The sequence below is a fragment of the Triturus cristatus genome, chromosome 7 (assembly GCF_964204655.1).
Source record: "Triturus cristatus chromosome 7, aTriCri1.1, whole genome shotgun sequence".
Lineage (NCBI taxonomy): Eukaryota > Metazoa > Chordata > Amphibia > Caudata > Salamandridae > Triturus > Triturus cristatus.
Genome location: NC_140590.1, coordinates 928,627,795 through 928,650,679, shown reverse-complemented (window position 1 = coordinate 928,650,679; position 22,885 = coordinate 928,627,795). Strand labels below are relative to the sequence as shown.

At 43.7% G+C, this 22,885-nt stretch overlaps 1 protein-coding gene across 1 annotated transcript; it reads right to left on the bottom strand.

Moving 5' to 3' along the window:
- Positions 1-263: 263 nt before the first annotated feature.
- NPM1 (nucleophosmin 1) lies at positions 264-22,828 on the bottom strand. The gene is made up of 11 exons (XM_085617875.1): positions 22,690-22,828; positions 12,574-12,656; positions 12,370-12,489; positions 12,074-12,167; positions 11,279-11,376; positions 10,867-10,913; positions 7,652-7,733; positions 6,318-6,398; positions 1,523-1,630; positions 845-919; positions 264-570 (listed from the first exon to the last, which is right to left on the bottom strand). The coding sequence occupies exons 1-11, from the start codon at positions 22,748-22,750 to the stop codon at positions 520-522; spliced, it is 900 nt and encodes a 299-aa protein (XP_085474001.1). The 5' UTR covers positions 22,751-22,828; the 3' UTR covers positions 264-519.
- Between the last annotated feature and the right edge of the window lie 57 nt (positions 22,829-22,885).

Genomic DNA, 22,885 nt, shown 5'->3' with positions numbered 1-22,885 from the left:
ATGTACCACATAATGTGCCATTTGTCAGTTTAGTCAACCCTGCTACGGCCTTCCCTAAATGGCCTTCATACTGTACTTAGTTTACCCTGATATTCTAATTTCAAAAACCTAGGCAAGGTACGCTGTTAACTCCATGTCCATTTGAGAAGTGTTTAATCTTAGATGGTTGTATGCTAGCAGAATGTACTCTTGTTAACGAAACTATCTAGCATGCTGGGGAGCACGGAACGTCTATCAAAATAATCAGTTTACGCCAAGAAGCATTAAGAATCCACATTTTTATTAAAATATGGTTTTATTTTAACGTTCACATTCGTCACACGACCAATCTGACCACCAATTGTACCGAGCCATAGCATTCCAAAATGTGCAAAGGGTTGGACCGTTTCTTCAGAAGCTGAAGTGGAATTCGCCATTCTTGGCACAGGTTACTGGACGTACATAATCAGATGGCAAGAACTCTTCAGCATTTATAAAAGACTGACAAAAACAAACAAAAAAGCACCAGCTAAAAACAAGTTATTTATCTTCTTTCAGCGACTGTCTCCATTTCCACAGCTCTTCAATAATCTGAAAAATAGATATACAGCGTGGTAAATTAAAGGGCATCAAGATCATTGGTTCAATTTGCATCCGCTTTTTTCTCCAAGAGTTATGTAGAAGCAGATTTCCAGGTAAACACCATTTTAATAAATAGTTAGGATTAATTCCTGTCAAGGCAATAAGCCGAGGATAACATTGGATCTGCATCAGTTACACTTCAAACCTGCTTCAATATCACAAAATGGGTAATAGTAAATATGAACATTCAGCGCAAACTATTGTGAATTCAAACTAAACTTACTTTAGGATCTTCTGTCCTGTAACAGTTCTTCACAAAGTTCTGAAACTTGTTTTCCAGTTTTGGAAGTGCAACTCCCTAGAAGAGAAACTTTTCATAATCAGAATACAGCAACTGATGGTCATCTAAACCTAAGGCCTAGGAAACAGATAAGACAGTTAACTTTAAGACTATTGAAAGCAGAATTGTTGATCACCAATTCCACTTTGTTACAATTCTTATCACCCTAGGCACACGCACTGCATGCACGTTTAATCTAGGTCAGTGCCTGGACTCGCAGGCCACCAGTTTAGGTCCACTAAAACATTCAGCAGTCAACATCTGCCACAAACCTTCAGTTTCCTCGTATTCTAAAATGTACATTACATACGTATCATTGTATAGTTATTTGCAAGAAAAGTAAAAGTTTTCAGAATGTCAGAGTAAATTTTAAATTAAAGCACATGGATGCGCAAGATGTTAACCACATTAATATGAATCTGTGGAAGCAGCTTCAAGTTTGAGACCTATCGGGACAGATTGATTTTACAGAAAGTTGTCTTGGTGGACTAGGCTGCTAAATTTAAGATCAGAGTGTAGATGGCTGCTGAAAGGCAAAAAAAAAAAAAAAAAAAAAAAAAAAAAAAAGGGACTATAATGGGATGCCTTACAAGGTAAGTCGCGCTGAGCTGAAGACATTACCTTTTTTGCACTTGCAAGCATTTTTGCCTTCATTTCCTCCATACCAAGAGGTGCCTTTGGAGTTTTTGGTGTCTGAGGTTTCTTTTCCTGGGAATTCTTATCTGGTGTCTGAAACAGTTTAAAGAACCAGTACAAAATGTTAATTATTTCACAATATCAGTGCAAAGCATGATGGCTTAGCAAGGGCAGGCAAATTCAAACACAATAAAGACTAATATTTAATCCACTGGATATGGCATATTGCATCTCACCATCTACCCAACAATCCAGTGTAAACACCTGCCCATCTTGCATTGAGAAAAAAGTACCCAAAAGACAATCCATAGGGATTTGCGCCCGAGGCTCAGGTTAATCAGCAGGCAGAATCCAGTGAAGCAACTAGCAAACCAGAGCAGCACCTGTCGAAAAGGGGCTGCTTAAGCAGAGAGCCAGTTGCTGCACACACATTACTAAACGCTCAAATACCGTCAAACCAAGTTTACGCTTCCATCTGAAATGCCAAAACTAACAATTAGGGTCTTAACGCAAGATCTGTTGTTTGAGCTGCTCGGTCTGTAATGCAATACTGCCACCTAGGGACCGAAATCAGCTCAACAAATTACCACAGTACGCTGAACGCTTGCAGTGCCAATTAGAATTGTGTAGACTAATTCAACTCATTGATTCCAGAATTCAAAAACGGAAAAAAGTATTCCTAACAAGAACGGAAAAACTGGAGTGGTAACTGGACATCCTCTACACAGGGATGCGAAAGAGAAGAAAACTTATGATGGAGTGGGTAAAGAGGGGCACTGGAGCGCCATTAAAACCAGACTATAGGAGCAGCTTAAGGAGGACAAAAATGGTATTTAATGCAGCACCTTTATTTTCACAACAATCAATGAAAACTAGCTTGCCACAAAGATTGAGCATCAAAATGCCCCCCTCAAATATGGACGAAACCTTTAGGATTTTAGAAGAACCCTCACTAACACCAGTGGCATGCTTCATCATAGGGTTCCTACCAAAGACCTAGTGCATATGGGTGTGCAGCGATGCCTGAATTATAGCAGAGCAGGTTTCTCTTTACGGCCCCTCAAGGTAATTTTAATTGTGGGCACCTTGGTTAAGATTAAAAACGGTGATTATGGATGTAATAGGAGCGCATAGTCTCCCACATCCTAGTTCTAAATGTTTAAGCCATTTTTTCAGTGCCCACGTTGGCAATAGGACTTTCTTCCGGACCAGACTGCAAGAAATATATTCTTAATCAGCGGCTGCACGCGCGCCAAGGCATATGGTACGGATGGGTTGGTTCGCAACATACGATTTTCACCATCCTTCTAAATAGTCTGGTTGATACAATAAGAAACATTTGAGACCTCATGGTAGCACATAGCACGGAATTGTATGAGCATAGCCAGAGATGCACTTGTGTCATGCAATGTGTTCCAAACATGCTGGAACATACATCTCTGAATGTCATGTCTAAGACGGACGGATGAAGCGCTGGAGTGGTAAAATACCACACTATGCACACTCGACAGGAGTGGTAGTTTTGCTGCACACACCAACTGGGATGCCAACACCAAACTGCAACCTATGCATCATACACTAAGTTCTTACAACAAACGTACTACACTCCTGCTAGAGTATGGATATAGGCTGCAGAAGAATATATGGTGTAAAGTGTGGAGGTCTGATGTGATATCCTACACCTGGCGTGGAGCTGTGCCAGATCTGCACTTAATGTCACACAGTGGGTTGCACTGGCCAGACGGGATTACTGAGTCTGGTCAAGAAGATGAGGCCCCAGGGGTATAGATTTGTAGCTGTAGCTCTTCTATTGGCCAAAAGGGTGGAAAAGCACTGGAGGGAAACTTCAAGCATCCAACATAAGAGATGGTTGAAGGGCAGGTGTACTGCAGAGACAACAAAGATCTAGGCTGGTGAGCTGCAGGCTTCATTACACCCAAGAGATACATGGGCTTCTGACAGCTCACTTGCTAAGAGAACCCTGAGGCACTATCCAATGACACGTAATCTTCTCTGTCCAGATGCTGACTGGTGAGGTAAAGACATCCATGTCCAGCGTTTAAACAATGCATAGCAGAGATTAAAATGCGGATAGCTTTTTCTGTATTGTTTTCTGAAATAAAAAAAACAAGCATTTACAATGCAATGGTCTCGCCTTTTGCATAAGTTGGAGCTATTGGTATTGTAAATGACAAACTTATTTATGGGTTGCTTTTGAAAAATAAATGGCAGTTATTTACAATGCCAATAGCTTTAGCTCTCGCAAAGGCGAGACCTATTGCATATACACACACACACCGAGCCCCACACACACACACAATCCTTTGGTGAATATGTAGTGTTGGAAGGGGTCCACAGGGGGCACAGCGGCGGGGAAACGAGTGGGACAGAGGGCACAAGGGGCACAAAAGGGAAAAAAAAAACGAGTGGCGCAGAAGGGCACAGAAAAACGAGAGGAACAGAGGACAGAAAGGCACAAAAACGAGAGGAGCAGAGGACAGAGGAAAAACGAGTGGAACAGAGGACAGAGGCACAAACAAAGTGGGAAAAACCCTCCGAAATGTTCACTTGAGAGCTCGTTCGTAAATTGCAATAATCAGCATGCCTTGTTTTCAGAAATTATATAGTTTTTCTGTAGCACTCTGGGCGCAAGGCACTGAACCCTGTTTCACTGGACAGGAAACCGCGTCTTCAGCACGAGAAGAGGTGTGCGATCTGGGGGCCACTTGCCTTCATGTACTGGAATTATTAAGCGCCAATGTAATTTGTGCTACCTTTAACGTGCCCCAGTTTGTTATCCAACAGCACTTGGCATGTTCGGACCAGTGGTCCGTACTTCTATAGCAAAAGTGAAACATATCCCAGCATGTAACTGGCTTCTTACTTCAGAGGCAAGGCTGTTCTAGTGTCACATGGGGCCACTCCAAAGACATGCGGTGGTCTTGAATCTATCTAGACAAACCTAGTTGAATGGATAGGTAATAGTTACAATTTTCTCACAATCAATATGGGAAATGGTTATCAGTCCAATCGGTTCCAGACACATTTAAAGTGTGACTCAGCACAAAACATTTCGAAACCACTGGCCTAGTGAAACTAAGTATTTACTAATGGACCACCATAACAGTACACAGTATTAGTCTGTGTTGTTGATTACCAGCGGCTACGACGCCACACTGCTTGCGCGTTCCATAGTGTTGGCAAGCTACCGGTGACGAGCCTGCGTCTGTCTGGCAGGGGAGAGCAATAACGTGTGTGAACATGTGACCTCTGAGCTCCTCGGGGCAGAGGGAGGGAGGAGAGGCAGAGATGGCGTCAGAGGGCACGTCTGCTGTTTACCAAGGCTGCTGCTCAGCCTGCTCCCTGGCACAGCGGAGAAACGTCGTAAAAAATGGGATTGCTGTCCAAAGGTTCTTGGTTGCGTGTTGGAAGTGGGTCTTCTGATCTTGGTTGCGTGTTGGAAGTGGGTCTTCTGATCTTGGCAGACGCTTCGAGGCTTTTAGATGGTGGTTAAATAGACTGTTTTTGCTAACATACAGGTGAGGCGGCTGCATGTGTGCTGGGAGGCAAGTGTGCAGATGCACTTCCAAACTCATCATTGTGAGGCTAAACGCTTCTTCGGATCGTCATCTGCGGGTTCAGTAGTACAATTTAATTAATGAGAGAAGAGACTGTGCGTCGTTGAGGGAAATCGCCCTGAACACCGCCGCCTTTCTCCGAGGCGAAGCAGAAATGCCTCGGAGAAAGGCAGCGGCGGTTTCGAATTCGGGGGCGTGTTTTGCTTTTCTCTCCTCTTGCCATTGGCTGGAGGAGATAATTAGAAAAGTTGCAAAAAACGCCCCCGAATCCGAAAAGGACGGGGCCTGTTCGGAGTGACGAACCTCTTCTCCAATGGCTGGCCAGCATTCAAGAGGCCAGCCAATGGAGAAGAGGGGAGGGTTCAAGCCCCTCTTCACCAAGTCATTATCTCTCGCGAGCGAGACTGCGCAAGCGCAGCCTTCGCTAGCCGAGACCTAAAAAGGAGGTAGACTCAATTGCCCAGATTCTCACAACTCACAAGAAACACCCGCTGTAATTCAGGCATCGTAGCACACTTCTTGGGTGGGAACTCTATGATGGAGCAGGCCACTAACTAGGTTTGTAAAAGGATCCTCACCTACCAACACTAAAGGGTTTCCTACATACTTGGGAGACCGGCGTTTTGAGGCTCCAAATCTCAGCAACAAGCTTGTTTTCATGGATTGTGTCTATGAATGCAAGAGAAGTGCACTTTACTTCTCACTTCTGCTTTGTCATCTTTCACATGGACTATACCCATTTCAAACCAACATTAGGGGCTGGCAAAAGCTGTAGTGCGCATTAATGGAACATGCACGTTTATGGATTTGAAAACATTCTAAATATTCAGTAATACTAATTTTCAACTATCCAGATATCACCTACCCATATTTCTAGACACATTAGAAAGAGAAGCCAGATGCCAGCAACCACACTTAGTAGGCAAGAACAGTCACATTATTATTGTAAGGGGACACCAAACAGCAGGCTGACAAGTGTATGGAGCACTTGAGCAGAGCATATTTACAGGGCCACCCTCATAGCATTCTGTGTATGAGCCGCAAAGTACATGATAATTTTGCCTACAAGCGCCATCAACCCATGGAGAGAATCCGTGAGAAACTAAAGGAATGGGTGAAGCAGGGTCCTGCATTAAACAAAAAAAAAAAAGCCTGTAAAGCAATCATTTCAAACTTTTTTTTTTTTTTTTTAAAGAACCTACCTTTTGTTTGGAAGCTGGTGTGGACGGTTTTGAAACTTTACCATTCTGGCTCGATTGTTGGGCTTTGGAAACTGGGGTGGGCTAGAGAAAGAAACGTTTAAGCCTTTACTTTGTAAAGAGGTCAGCGATAAAACATAACCCAAAACCAGCATGCACTACAATTTCTGAATACAACTGCCATACTTTGTAAAGAATTGTAGGCATTACCAAAACTTCAAGGGGGCACTCCTCAAGGACTGCCCATGCATACAATGTTGCTGTCTGCATGAAATTTCATGTAAGCAGCTCTCATGCGGCTCATGCAAGGGGTTTAAAAGAAGTCTCTTATGTTTCTGGTTTACCCTATGTCAATACGGGGTTTGTGGAATCAATTCTTTCAGAGGACGAGACATAACCAGCGCAAGTAGAGGCGAAATGCTAAAGATGTGGGACACTGAGTACAAGTGACAAGTCCTCTTGCTTGCTGCTGAGACAAGCTAGAACTTTGGCTCGCTGTTGTGGCATGAGTTGAGGCTAGATCATCACTGGGTAAGAAGCTTTAACTCCTGACACCATTTAAGGAAATGCTAAACCACCTCCCTACACCTTTCTAAAGCAGCTCCTGAACATCAAGATTGGCTGCAGGCCAAACCACGGTAAGTGCTTCGTCACTGACGTCACACTATCTAACACCAATATATGGAGTGAACTTTGGCCAAAGTATGGGTGGAATTATAAATGGCAAGTCGGTTTGCCGAATCAAGCATGTGGCCAAAAGCAAATTGACATCTCAAAGAGCTTTGTTGCCAGCTATAAGGGACTAACACCTGTTGGACAGTAGTTCGGTCTGCCACAGCTCCATTCAAGTGCCATTAATGCAAAGCCTTCACTTTTAAGTGAGCGATTTAACGCAATACTGATTCGTCAGCTCAGCTTGCAATATTAAGAATTCATGTCAGAATATAATAGGATGAGGCTACTTATCTCCCCATTTGCATGCAAGACATGCAGAAGCTTCAAAGCAAAACTGGCGATTGCTTAAAGAGATACACAAAAAATTGGGAATACAACCTAGGATTATGTGGGTGAGCAGACTAAACATTTGTCATACCTGGCACTACTACTACTACTACACACTCCCAACCACGGCATTTCCATAGAGCATTTTCAGAGCTTTGATATAAAAACTTTAACAATCTGTCTCCTTAATCCTGGGCACAACAGGCACAAGTGGAATATCAGTTAAAAAAGTGAAATGTATCCTCTGCAATGGATGTTAAACTTCATAGCACTAACAAATCTGCCACTCTGTCACATTTCTTATAGCCAGGTTTATGCAATATAATCCTATATACTTTTTTTACTGGAGACTCTTCTTCATCTTCGTCGTCGTCATCATCATCATCATCCTCCTCATCATCATCTTCTTCATAATCACTAAATAGAAAACCACAACATTTTACACTTGCGGCACTGGCAATCACCAAACATGCTAAATATTGAAATGAAATGGCTTACAGAGAAGAAGGTCATGAGATAGTTTGAGCTCAGTGCATTACTGCATGGCGTAACGCTCCTGCAAAGTGCTGCTATGCCCATGTTGACCGAATTAACAGCCTGAAGTCAACTGCAACAAAGAACGGTCCCTTCCTGATAAAACGACCTAGACCTGAAAGGAACCCAGGGTTTGACAAGAATTGTAACCAGTGAGGCCATTGAAGTTCCTATCTGCTAGAGACATAAAACTCAATGAATAGGATGTCACCTGCTAGGCCTCACTTTACCTGGATCAGGTTTATCACAAGGAGGAATGGACTTAAGTTGATCCTCAAATGACAACAGTACTTGCCAGCATCAATGCTCCCACAAGTAAAGTATAGGCTTCCATGCACAAGCACAACTGTATCCACCTAATTGAGAAATAACTCAGATTCCTTAAGTGACCTTTTAACTTTTTTTGCCCCAGCTGTGGAGACTCTCTTTACGATTTGACCTTGCATTCAGGATCTAGTTTTCGCATTCTTCTACTCTGAGCTTGATAAGGCAGACTAGCACAGTTGATATGCGAATTAGTCACTGATCACGAATGGCTGATCGGTCTAGAGACTGCAAACTAAAACAGCCTGTCCATGATTGGTCTAGAAGCCACTCCTCAAAGAGAACCTCATTACAGCTACATACAAAGGCTGCTTTGGAGACAGCACCACTGAGCAAATTAGCAGTTTGGGTAATCTTTTGGCTCTTCGAATGACCCCCTGTCTGGCAGCCATTAGGAAGAAATTCAACCATTTAGTTTACACAGAGTCCCTCGTTTTATTAATTCATTTTGAATACAGTATTATGGCCTGGAAAACTGCTATGGAAATCCCGGTTCAATCCACATTACACAATGGCAAAAATGGTAAGTGTATGTAGATAAGCAGGCCTTTTGCCTGTTGAAACACCCTGCAGAGGACCAGGGCCACATCGCTATAACCAGCTATCTTGCCTTTCCCACGTGGCGATCATCAAAACTCAATACTGACTTAACCCCACCACCATAAATGGTGTGGCATATTTATTAGTTTCAGGCTGTTGTGTTTTTTTATTGCAGTAACATAGCACACAAATTAAAAGGAAAAAAGATAGGACTCCACCCAAGTATGGCCACCATAGGCTTGTAATTAATGAAACCCTGTAACATGGCTGTTTTACTAGGGTTTTATTTTCTAATATGAAGTCTTCCAGCTGCTCCGTACATTTCCCAGTATTGTTTGCGACAAAAAATAAACAGCAGGCAGCTACTTTTTCACTTAACTGACAAGTTTTAAATCTTGCTGAAAATTTATTCCCAAACTGAGCAACCAAAGTGCAGGCAAAATAGTTATTAGATGTTACAATAAGAGGTGCTTTAAACCAGCTTGGTCACTGAAGAGAAAGTAACTATTTTGAGGGGGGGGTGCAAAAAATGTGTAAAAGCTTTGGCTCCTTTCACTGAGTGACCGCTCAGTGAGTCAAGAGAGCAAGTTACCCAGCCGTTAGACCTGGCATCAGCAGGGTTACCGCAGACTTTTTGCCTCCTGAACGTCTTTTGCGGACTTCGTTTTTGCTGGTTTTAGGATTCTGGACACTTTACCATTGGTAAAGTACATATGGTCTGTTCTTAAAACATGGTAACCTAGTATTAACACCTGGCATATTTAATATACATCCCTAGTAAAGTGCACCATATGTGCCCACAACCTGTAAATTAAATGCAGTTAGTGGGCCTGCAGCACCAATTATGCCACCCACTCAGCAGCCCTTTAAGCATGGCTTAAGGTCCATCACCAGGCTGATGGACTTTCCTGAGGTAGATGGAGGATCTGACACTTGCAGGTGAATATGTGCTGGTCCCCACACAAAGCTGACTACCCCCTTTTAGTAAGTCTAGGGGCAGGGTAGAAAAGGCAGGGACCGTGTGAATTTTAAAGGCCTCTTTGAAGTTTCCCCAACTTCAAAGGTACATTTGGGAACAAGAGGACCCCTGCCACCACCAAATTAGAACTTTGCGGGAGCCAAGGACATTCTGCCAGGAAGAGCTGTTGTGCTGCAGGTCACACTTTACTTACTGCTTTGCTGTGTTGTGTTGCTTCTGGTCTGGGAGTGACTGACTGGACCTGTTCTCTACATCCTTGACCCCTACGTTTCTCAAAGGGCTTGCCACCTGTGTTCTGAAAACTCAGGGTCCAGGGATTGATGTGCCCCCATGCTCCCCTCCAGTCCCTGGCATCAGAAGTGGGTTCTGCAGCAATTTTTTTGCTAAAATCAAGGCAGTTACCCCACCGCGATGATTGGAACAGACAGTGCTTGCAGACCAATGCAGATTAGACGCTGACCGTCCATGCTGCAAGGTTCGGCGCTGTGACACAGACTGGAAGGATTGACCTATCGAGCAGATGGCGCAAGTCCGAACAGGTACAGGGAGTCTGTGGGTCCAACACTTGCTTCACACAAGGTAATTTTTCAGCAGGCCTGCCCTCCATCGCGGTCAACCGGAACTTACCCGAGTCTAGCACATAATCTTTAGCGCTATGGACTAAGCACTTTAAAATATAATCTTTAATAATTCATACATTGCCTCTTAAGTTAAGCGTGACTGCTCTGTGCCAAGCTATCAAGAGTGAGCACAGGTTAATTTAGGTTGTGTATTGGATTTACACAGAGTAGGATTGTTCTCCCTACTTGGACAGGATGCAAACCTCTGCCAACTAGAGACCCAATGCTGTATCTGTAGTGAGCAGAAGCAAAAGATGTATGACAGTTCAACTGACCACTAGAAAGAGCCTGCTGACAAGGCACCACTTTATGTACATTATGCTTTTTTTTTTTATAGAAGAATAGTCGGTAAAACATTTAAAGCAGTCTGAGGCTATACCTAAAAATGACAGTGAAGGAATACTACCAAAACATGCTGCATTATACCACATAAGTTCTCTGCTGCACAATTCCAATGGTCTTTACTACATGCGCTTACAAAAATAGATAACCTCAAATTCTACACCAGACTTATGCAGTAAATTTAAATTGCAATCGCAGATAGTGGACATACTCATCGTCATCTGTTCCAGATGATGAAAGAACCAGCTTTGCTTTTTTCTGCAAAAAAAATATATAGGTGTTAGTCAGGGTCTGTTGTCCACAAGGTTAAACAAGAGAAACTATAGAAATTTCTGTACGTCATACCACCTACAGCGAAAAAAGTATCCATTTTCTAAAAAGACCATCTAATAGATAACAAGCAACTTTGGCCTACATAAGGAAAGCAAAAGAGAATGGACATACCATAAAAATCAAGATGGGGGGGGGGGGGGGGGGGGGGGAAGAAGAGCTTATAGTTCTCTCAAGCAGTGCTTCATACAAACTGGGCTGCATGTGAGGGCATTGCCCTGGGGACAAAGTCAATTGAATTAGGAAAATAAGGATAATGCAGGCACAGAACGGTTAGGTTATAAACAAACTACCTCTGGAAGTTTTGATGGTAGTGCTGCAGCCGCTCTCTTCCCCGTAACCTTAGCGTCCTCGTCATCCTCTTCCTCAGACTCTAGATCTTCATCTAAAGCTATAAAAAATATGAACTGAATGCAATTGTCTCCATTTACTTAGCTCGGATAAACCGAGCAGCTAAATAAAAGGTGCTTAAAAATTAAATTGGTTTGCATTTTTGTACAATGTCACAAAGTTTTAATGAAATAAAGGACAGAGGTTACCAAATAACCAAGTGTGCTTATCACCATGCGAGCAGCAGCGAGACAAGGTGCAAGTGACCAATTAAAACAAGGGCGTTTAATAATTAACCCCCCCCACACTTTGAACCACAGCTCGTGTCACCAAGCAAGTCATTGCGACATTAACCAGAAGGGGTCTATTGTCATCCACGCACCTGTCCAATAATCCTTCCATCCACCTACTGATGGCTACAATTTCACCTTTACTTTCTGCCAGCCATTCATTCATCAGAACCCTTTAACCATTGTCCGTCCACCCACCTCCAAACCCATCCATCAAAGTTGCATCCATGCCTCAATCCATCCATCCTCTCATGTATTCACCCACCTACACACTGCGTTCACCCATCCACTCACCCCTTGACCCAGCCATCCACCATTTCATTTAGCAATGGGTGAAAATTTACTTTATTTGCGTAATGATTATAGGTATACAGACATTTATACACCTTACAATGTTCAGAAAAGGTAGAAGAGGCATAGGAAGCACTCCATAAAGGGATGACGTGCATAACATTTAGGGACTCTTACCTACAAGATGTTGACCACTGATGTATATGGGACCAGAACCAGATTTTAATCTCAGAGTGACTGGTGGGGTAATCTCAAAGCCACCCAGTGAAACCTAAAATTTTAAAAAAATGCCAGATAGTACATTCTGCAGTCATATGCTTTAAAGACACCCCAAGTAAAAGAAGCGAACTAGTAAAACAAGTAGGTAGTAAATTTCAATACCAATGCCAACATAAAATGTGCATGAGGCGCTTAACCTAGTAGCCACAAACCTATATGAAACACTCTGCCCCCCAAAAAATTGTAAGACTTACCGTAGGCTGCACAGAAAGTTTCAAAGATGCCAATATGACCTTGATGGGCTTCCCTTCATAGCTCATGCCTTCAGCCTCAACTACGTTTAGTTCATCTTTGGCCCCGGCACCTAAACTGACCTGTTAAGGACAGCACATATTAATGGCACATCTGCTTCCAAGCAAAAACCCCAGAAAAAACTAAGAGTAAACCCACATACGTACTGTTCGTAAAGATATCTGATGCTCATTTTCATCATCATCTCCTTTGAAAGAGTATTCTTTCTTGTCCGCTTTGAGTTCACAACCTGCAAACAACATAAGTTAGTGACGCAGTAGGCAAGGTAATTGGACAAGCATATTATATGAAGTAGAGTTACCATTGCTGTTAAGTGGAACTGGAATGACAGGAGAGTCTACTGTAACAAGGGCACCTCACCCATCCTTTTAAAAGTCACTTCCTATCTACAAATATTTACTAGAATTGTGGCCTCCCAAAAAGTTACCTTCATTTTCAGAAGGCCGTGAGCTGGCGGAAAACTACTTTCTCTAGCCACTGAAGCTGAGGAAATGCATTTGTACATTTCTCTTCACAAGATCTCCTCGATATTAAAACATTAGAATTAAACAAGCTTATACCCACAAGGACAGGAAAAAATGGCTATAGTTAATCCTATACACAATCTAAAGCAGGGGCAGTACAAATGCACATTCTGGATGTTTTCTGGGGTGATCACACACATTTAGGACAGACAGAACTGGTTGAAAAGCTGGAGGCCAAGAGCTTTTAAAGGCAACTGCTCACCGATGCCCCCAGGGGGTAAAAACCAAGGCAACTGGTAGTGGGACAGACAGAGGCTGCAGTGTTGTGCATTACTTGATCTAAAAGCAGTTTGACTTTGCCTCTCAAAAACAGAAGGAGGTTGCTTAGTGTGTGCATTTGTAATCATATTTGTGTGGATCAGATAATGAGCAGTATGTCCAGATTTCCTATCACACGTGTTAACCTGAATCCATCTACAATAAATCTTTGGTGAAAAAATGGACATGTTCAAAATGTGATTGGCCAAGCACAGTTTGGTAAAAGGTGACACCCAAGATTTAGAGGAACTCAACCTATCAAAACACCACAACAAGCAACTGGAGCGGAAACAGAACAAGACATGGCTATATTTCACTGAACTCCACTAGATCATGTAGAAACCTGAGCAGAGAAAGAACAGAGGGATAATAGTAGGTTAAACACTGATGATACCCCTGGTGTAAGGCTCACTTCAGTGCATTTGCCCCATCTTCCAAAAACAAGACAAATAGCCAGATAGAGGTCAAGCACATGTTGGTGCTCTAAACGTGAGGCAAAGTAAGCCAGCATAATACATTTTGATTGTCCATGTACTCGCACAGACCTTCGAGACAACCACATGATCGTTCCATTTATAACCAGGTGTTGTCCAAATGTCTGAACTAGGACTGTAAGAGGCCACCTGAAAAGGCTGAAACATGTTGACAAGAAAGGTGTAAGGGCACCAAATCCCTAGACACCTAAACTTCTTAAGTTTAACCTTGCCCGAGATACCCAACAATAAAGGAAATTCGGGGCAATCCGGTTGTACCTTCCAATTCCTCACACATCAAAATATTAAAATATGATTAAGTGGTCCCTGATATATTGTTCAGCCCATCTTAGTTTTAGGACCAGGAACAAAGATCAGAGGATGAAGCATGACTATGTGTGATGTCAAAAACATTTTTTTTGAAAAGGAACTGTATGCAGCTTTTTCGACAAAGCCCTTTCTGCAGGGTTATCTCCAAACTTCTTACCTTTACCTATTTCCTGAAATCGTTTTTGTTGGCTTTAATACTTTGCACTTTACCACTACTAACAAGTGGTAAAGTATGTGTGCGCTCGCCTTGCCTTACACACAATTTGGTATTGCTACTAGTGAGCCCGCAGCATTTATTGCACCACCCACTTAAGTAGACTAAAAACGTCCTGTGCCTGCCATTGCGACCTGAGTGCAGTTTTAAACTGCCATGTCAATCTGGCAAAATAAAATTTTGCCGGGCTTAAGACTTTAAAACATGCAAATTACCCCCAGGGTAGGCACTAAACAGCCCATAGGCCAAGTTGAAGTGCATCTAAGAAGTGGCACGTGTATTAAGTAAAAACAAGTGAATCTGTTTCACTACTGCAAGGCCCATCTCACCTGTAGGATAATAGGTTACAGTATCACATTTAATAAGTGACAACTTTCAATTGGGAGCAGGTAGGAATATAGTTTTCGGCCTCTAAAAGACTAATTTAATACCATATTACTCGATTTAAGCACCATTTTCACGTTTTGGAAACTATCTGCGGTTTTAAGGATTCGTTTTTATTCTCATCTCAAAAGGGTATAAAATTTTACTTTGTGTGATGCATAGTACTTTCCTGATTGCTTTTAAGTTAATCTGGACCACTTTGTACATTTCACCCCAACAAGAATTTCGGTTGAGGCTCAAGCATGGTTTCACCCCGCTTCAACAAGTAACTCAATTTCCTACAGTAACCCACATTGTTCTGGACTTCATAACAGGGAAGCGATATTGGGCACAAGATATACTAGTTTGGAACAAGTTCAGACACCACAGATTAAGACATCTTTAAATCTGCCTCCAGACACTCCCACCAGCAGACATGCAACACAGCTCCTGCAGACCAAATTGATGCTGGCACAATCAGCAGCAACAAAATCTGCCATCTAACCCATGCCCCACTATGCCTTCAAAGGACACCTACCAATCAGTAAAGCACCCAAACCAACCTCAGCACCATCAAACCCATTTCCAGACATGCAAACACGCCAGTCACACACCACTGCTCAAGAAACTATCAACTGATGCAGTCACACCAACTAATGAGCAACCTACCCCCTACCACAACTGGCCAAAGTATTAAACTAATCAACCAATAATACATCAACCACCAGTTTGAAGACCATGCAGTCCAAAACCTACAGCAAACTGGACATGACTACACACATCAATATACCCAGGTTTTTCACTAACGATTTTGAAGCAGGTGGCACTCCCAATTCGGAAGGCCACGGTGTGCAGCACCGAATAGCACGATTTTTGTTTACCACGGTTTAACTGGAGAAAATTTGCAGCCATCCAGGCTGTGAAAGCTTATGTTCATAAAGTGGTCTCTAGTAGCGGACAAATCTTTTTCAAAAGTCAGTAAAAGTTGAATGTCGTCTGCATACGAGATAGGTGTGAACCCATGGGCTCTTATGTCTGCAAGAGGGGTAACATTACAAAGTGTGGGGCTCAAACCCTGCCTGCACCCCCTTATTGATTACCATCTACGGGGCCGGGATTTGGGGAAATGCACAAGTCACTTTACTCCAAAAGACAGAAAATTCCTTTCTGAAATTCCTGCTGGGAGTCCCATCGTCCACCTCAACTTTTAACATTCACAGTGAACTGGGCCTTCCATTCATCACGGACGTGATACGCATGCAGCCTATCCTTCTATGGCACCGTATCTGGACGACACCAGAACTAAAATTTACCCAGGAACTCATAAATCATTGCAAGAACTTGGAGCACGGATCATCAATCACTTGGCTTGCTTATGTCAAAAAGTTTTTAATGGACTTAGAACTTGAGCATCTCTTTTTAAATCCCCAAAGTAACACATTAATCCCCAGAAAAAAGCGAGGCATTTGTTTAACCCATTTAACTGATCTGCGCCTGGCTCTCGAACTAAATAAAAACTCTGCCCAACTGTTCTTCTCAATACAGATAACAGATCAAAGTGAGCCATATCTGAATTCCAACCTGAGCAACTACGAGAAATTTTTACTCACCAGATTGCGACTGAACATATTCCATCGTTTAATTACTTTCCCTGGGCAAAACGACTGGAGTACCCAACTGATGCCGTGCCCCTGTGACGATCTTTCCCCCCAAACAACCATTCATGCGATAATGTTTTGCAAATTTTACGTTGAGCCAAGAAAGCTATACTTGATCCCCTTCCTGAAACATTTGGGCCTAATTCAGTGCCGGCCAGCTTTTATGGCCCTTCAACTGCTAGAAACAGAATCACTGGCAAAAAATATGGCAATGTTTTTAAAATTGTGTACGACAGAGCTAATCTTTAAATGGAGATCTCTGTTCAAATAACACACCGACAGACGCTCTCTGCGAACTACTTAAACATACCCTACGATGAACTGGGATTAGCCCCCCTATGCATCTTAAAACTGCTACCGGGGGGTTTGTTTTTGCACTGTCATACATTGCCCCAATTTTCTTAACTTATTTTACCATTTTTAAATTAATGTTACATTATCTTTTTTAATTCGCTCTTGCCATTTTGCACTTATTTCCACTTGTTTAAGCCAAACAAATTAATTCTGTAAAAATGACATGTGCATAAATATTAATGTATTTTTATGTGTAAACACTTTTATGGTATGTAATTTTCTTACCGAATAAAGTTTTTCAAAGATTACCATGGTACATGACCTAAACGTGGATGGTCCGTGTTCAGACAGACAAATGTTTTAAGCCATTTTAGCGGTGAAACAAATTATAGGAAACTATATGAAAATACAGTGAACTAGTATACAAACACAATAGAAAAAACAAGTGCTGACTAATGAAAAATGTAATCTAGTTGACCAATTATGATCTCAGTGAAACTGAATAGTTTCTATCCTTTTATTGGTTATTCATTACTTAATACATTTGTTTTCAAACATATACACACTTAATCATTTTTCTCAATGTCTTTTTATGAAACAAACATTCCCTATTGTAGGTACTAGTTTAGATATACAGTTGGTCAAATAGTTACACGATAATTCATATAAACAAAAAAGAAAATGGTTATTGAGTATGGCTTTGTTACGTCTACACGCGTTTCGGCGTTCAGCCTTCATCAGGTAGCCATATTTGATTAACTCCTTTTCGTTTTTAGTAATGCAGCGCCCATCAAAACTCGGGTGGTTGGGCTAGAAGTGTGTTGCGAAGTTTATTCAATCAATCTGGTTGACTTTCGTTCTTAAATGCTTTGAGTTCCCGCTTGCAATATTGGCTGTAGCCAGTTCATGCGTCTGTAGGACCCCTTCAAGGCGTCCTAATCTTCCTTGCTATTTCAGCGGGTGTGTTTGCGACGCATCAGGTGGCCCAGGGCCGACACAGTTGTCAGAATATTTTGACGTTTAAGTCGCGACGCCACGTCGTCCGTTATCTAACTGCTTATATACACTTCGAAATGTATATTGTCCCTCTCCTTTCTTTAGCGTCTGTACGCCATCTGGTTCTGCTTGTCTTTGTTTGCACGGGTACCGGCTGTGTCAAAACGGGAAGCCGAAGAAGCAAACAAAGACATAATCCCCTTCTAGTATCGCTGAATGGGGTGCAAGTTAGGCCCACAATCCCCAGTTGGCGTCTCCGACCAGAGACATTGGAAGACCAGGTCTTTATAACCACAATAGGCACTGCTATAGAGGAGTACTTCTAGAATAACACTAACATGACCACCAGCTTGCACAATGAATGGGATGCTTTCAAAATAGTGATAAGGGGCGCTGTATTGGGGAAGCAGTTGGGGTACGTAGGACGCTGCTAAACAGAGCGGAGCAGCATCTCCGAGAGGTGGAAAGAGACCCGAAAGAGGACAGACAGGTGGATCTTATGGCAGCCAAGGAAGAACTGGCGACCCAAGTAGAACGCTTGAGATGTTTTGACTACAGGGCATACGCAGCTCGGGCACATGCTGAGGCACAAATCTGGGGCGCCGCTGGCTTGGCTGGCCAATCCGGCGCGCAGAGTCACCAATCTTAGAACTGCAAGGTGGAGATGGAACAACTTATTACGGGCAAGCTGTTAACGCACATTCCTGGAATATTATACTACCCTGTATCAAAGTCAATTAGATCCACGGACGGCAGATGATGCAGAGATCTTGGGTCGGGATATAGAGCTGGGCGAGATCAGGGGGGCCCATAAAACACATAGCCAGAAACAAAACCCCTGGCATGGTGGGCTCCCAATAGAGTTTTATGCTACATATGTGGATATCTTAGCTGCCCGCCTGCTAACCCTCTACAATAGATCAAAGCAAGATGGCGGTTTGCCTCGCTCAACCAGGGAAGCAATAATCATACCACTCCTCAAACCGGATAAACCAGCATGGGATCGCACTGTCTTACGCCCCCTAACTATGCTCAACCTAGATTACAAGATATTAAGTCACATTTTAGCCAGCCGTTTGATGATCCATATGACAGCACTTGCAGATGTCGACCAGGCGGGGTTTATCCCTTTCCGGAATGCGGCCATGAATATACGCCGACTGCCAACTACTGGACAACCCAATGCACGAAGGGGATGAGGCTTGCATCCTGTCGATCGAGAAGGCTACAGTGCTGGAACCAGGCCAAAAGAAGAGCCAAAGTGGGACCCCCGTATGCACCTGAGATCCCGCTGCGGGTTTGTGAGGCATTGCCACGTGGGGGGGGGGGGGGGGGGGGGGGGGAATTGGCAGAGATTGCAAGATTGGGAAGAATTGGGGATCTCCACTATTGGATCACAATTCTCTTGGGACTGTTAAGATAGATGAATACAGGAGCACTTTGCGAAGCAGAGACTTTAGACGTGACTGCTTATAGCAATGTATAATCGTTAACGTAAATGACGCCAATTTAATCAAAATACTTGTAAAGCGCTCTACTTACCCGTGAGGGTCTCAAGGCGCTGCTGCTACTGCTCGAAGAGCCAGGTCTTGAGGAGTCTTCTGAAGGCGAGCAGGTCTTGGGTAAGCCGTAGGTGGGTGGGGAGGGAGTTCTAGGTCTTGGCAGCAAGGAAGGAGAAGGATCTGCCGCCGGAGGTCGTTCATTTGATGCGGGGTATAGCGGCGATGGTGAGGCTGGTGGAGCAAAGCTGGCGATGCAAAAGCTGAGTCTGCTGTTCAGGTAGGCTGGTCCGGTGTTGGTGCTTTGTGTGCGTGGGTGAGGAGCTTGAAGGTGATCCTCTTGTCGACGGATCCCTGGGGTACGCCGTAGATGTTGGTGGCTTCGGATTGGAAGGGCGGTAGGCGGATGCTCTGGGTTCTGCTGGAGAGAAGGACGTGGTCCAGTCGAAGGCCTTCTCTTGGATTTTGGCTTCTTGGAGGCGTGTCATTAGTGTGCGGTGGCAGACCGTGTCGAAGGCGGCTGACAGATCCAGGAGGATGAGGGCTGATGTTTCACCGTTGTCTAGCTGGCGCCTGATGTCTGTGGCAGCGATGAGGGCTGTCTCAGTGTGGTTTCGCCCAAATCCAGACTGGGACGGGTCTAAGATGCTGTTGTCCTCAAGGTGGCGGGCCAGTTGTGTGTTGACGGGAGCAGGGAGATGGGCCGGAAGTTTGAGGTCCGTGGGGTCCGCCTTGGGCTTTTTGAGGAGGACGCTGATCTCTGCGTGCTTACAGCTTTTCGGGAAAGTCGCTGTCTCGAAGGAGACGTTTACCTTCCGTAGTTGGGGTGCGATGGCTGTGTCTGCTTTGATGAATACGTGGTGTGGGCAGGGGTCGGACGGTGATCCAGAATGGATGGAGTTCATGATCTTGCGTGTCTCGTCATTGTTGACTATGGACCAGGAGGTCAGGTGGTTGGTGCGGGTGGTGTCTGGCGTAGTCGGGGCGGTCGTGGTGTTGAGGCTGTCGTGGATGTCAGCGATCTTGCGGTGGAAGAAGGTGGCCAGTGAGTCGCACAGTTCTTGTGAGGGCGGGATGGCGCTGGGGTTGGAGACTTCCTTCCATTGCTGAAGAGTTCTTTGCTGTTGTGTGCGTTGTTATCAGGGCGCTCTTTGTTGGAAGATCTCTTGGCTAATCTGATGAGGTGGTGTTCAGATTCCCAAGGAGGATGGAGTCCATGGAGGCGAATGCGTGGGCACTGTTTGATCCTTGATATGGCAACCGATTGATGAGCTGTAACTGAATAAAGTTGGTTTATAAAAAAAATGAATTTGTCTAAAACGCGATTGGGAAGGATCCAGGTTCCTATTTGACTCCAGGTACTCACGCCATCAGTTGATTATTGATATCACTTTCTATTCTACAAATTCAGGGAAGAAGCAGCACAGGGCAATAATTAGATAGGTCTGTAGCAGGAAGGTTGATTTTCCCCCGAATCGGAATGACCAGTGCAGCTTTCCACTATCGTCACACAGCATTTGTGAAAAACGAGTGTTGGTTATACAAGCCTGGGTATTAACAAAGGAATTGAGGGCTTTAAAAAGTTCCTTAGAGGAATTTACGGCTTTGTCAAGTTGCTAGGAGATGTAGGTTTTTCATGATTTTCTGATATTACTGTGAAGTTGCTAGGGATTTATTATAGGCTTCTCGATCGCTAGGGTTGTCCCAACGTCTTTCCAATTCATCTTGCCCCCCCCACCACCCGAAGATACCGAGGAACATCTTCAAATGGCTCCAAGCAACATAAGAAAAACTGGCACAAAACGTTCACTGTCAAGCTGAACTACAAGAAAGCCCTCCACACTGGGATCACCATACAACTCACCAGAAAACTACACATCATCCAGAACTCATCACAACCAGAGGAGCTCCGCTGGCTCGCAATACACACTTGTTTCCAACTCCAAGGCACTACAAAGTTTAGACCCCACCGACCAAGTAAACAAACCTAGACATCAATAACCTAATGGATTCCCCTCTCACGTTGACCTTCAAAGATGGTGGTTAGCAGATTGTTTCACGCACCTGCGTTTTTCTCCCTTTCACTGTATACATATTAGGTCTTTGCTTATTTTTTATGCATCCTCTTGTCTAGGGATGTAATGCAATTTTTCTTTTCCTTTGGGTATGTACAGCGCTCTGATACCCACGGGTCTAGCTAGCGCTATATAAAACTTTATAAATAAAAATAAATACCTGTAGTCACTCCTCCTTCCACCAGCCACGCGGACAACTTTGCTCGACTTCTACTCACACACATCCCATGCAACAACAAATACCAGATGAGGAGAACTGACATTCTTTTACATCACTCCTGAAAACCTTCCACTCCACATCAGAACCTAATCCCCTCCTTGAATTCCTCAATATCTTTTCAATGTGCTAACCATCTCTAGGAAGGGCTCGTCACCCCAGCTCAACACAGGAAACTCATGCCGGTGAGAATGGACTTTACAAATACACAAACTATTTCAACCATGTATTAGGCTCCAGTTTCCACTTTGTGTAATGTGCCCATGCTACCATGAGGCATAAGCCTTTCATAGCAGATAGCAACGTTAAAACACGGACAGAAAAAGGTCCCAGACTAAGGTACAGAAACGTGGCACTTTAATGTCAGACCAAGAGGCACCTCAGATTTGTTAGATCCCAGGGATATTAATTAACTTACTTCAATTCCACTGAAACGAGTAAGAACACAACTTAGACAGGACATTGAACCGGCTGTGAAAGCATAGACTATGATAACCATAAAGATCACCAGCCTTAACTGGTTATTGATGACAGGGTACCTAGCCAGCCAATTGCACTTCAGGGGTGGAGTTCTTAACGAAAGCACGTTTCCAGATCATGTAAGACGAACAATGTGCTGTGAACTTTCCTTCGCTCACCACGTGGTTACTTACCCACACGTGGTTCTAAGGATTCGGAAAACAACCCCTGCGACGGGACTAGCTAGCCCTCAACACCGCAAGAAATGTTATATCTTGTGTGTCGGTGCCTCGGTAGCATCGTGACATGATACACAGCTTTGTAACAGAGTACAACAGCTGACCTCTAGGGGCTGTGTTTAGGAGGAAAAAAAGAAACCGACGTGACCTGTGGTGTACATGAATTTTAATGAAGGTGCACTAATCGAAACTGAGCAATCGCTACTTTATGTGACACCACTGACCCACCCTCATTTAACACTAAACTTTCCGATGGCACATTTGTTGAGATCCCTGAACACTATGTATTCCTGGAAGCCATTCCAAATGCAAGTATGGATGAAAGTAGAAACACCTATGAACTCGGTTTACTGAAAATAATGATTTCAACGTAAGTATGCATTCTTTTCTCTTGGCAGCAGCATGAAAAGGCACGGGAAAAGCCAATCAACAAAAAGCCTACCGACTGCGTTAACAAATAAAATACAGGACAACCACCACACTATGATCGCACAATTAAAAAGTTATTCAAGTAGGGAAGATGGGAGACGGCGTGCGGTTTCGAGATGGAGGGCATAGCGAAACAGCATCCGGTGCAACAGAGGTGAGCGGACGCGCGATACGAGGATCGGATCACGATGGTGACGGGGGGTGGGGGGGGCATGCATAAAAAAGAAATCTTACCAAAAAGGAAATTCTGCGGGCGGACGGATGTCATGCTCTCTAAGTCCATGCTGTCCTCCATCTTGTTTCGTTCCGTGGTGGAAGCGATACGAGTCAAACCACAGCACCCTAACAACACGAGAGTAGGGAATCTTAAGGGAGGGGAAAACTGCACGCAGCGTGGTTATATTCAGTCTCGTGCGTTGTCTCGCGAGAT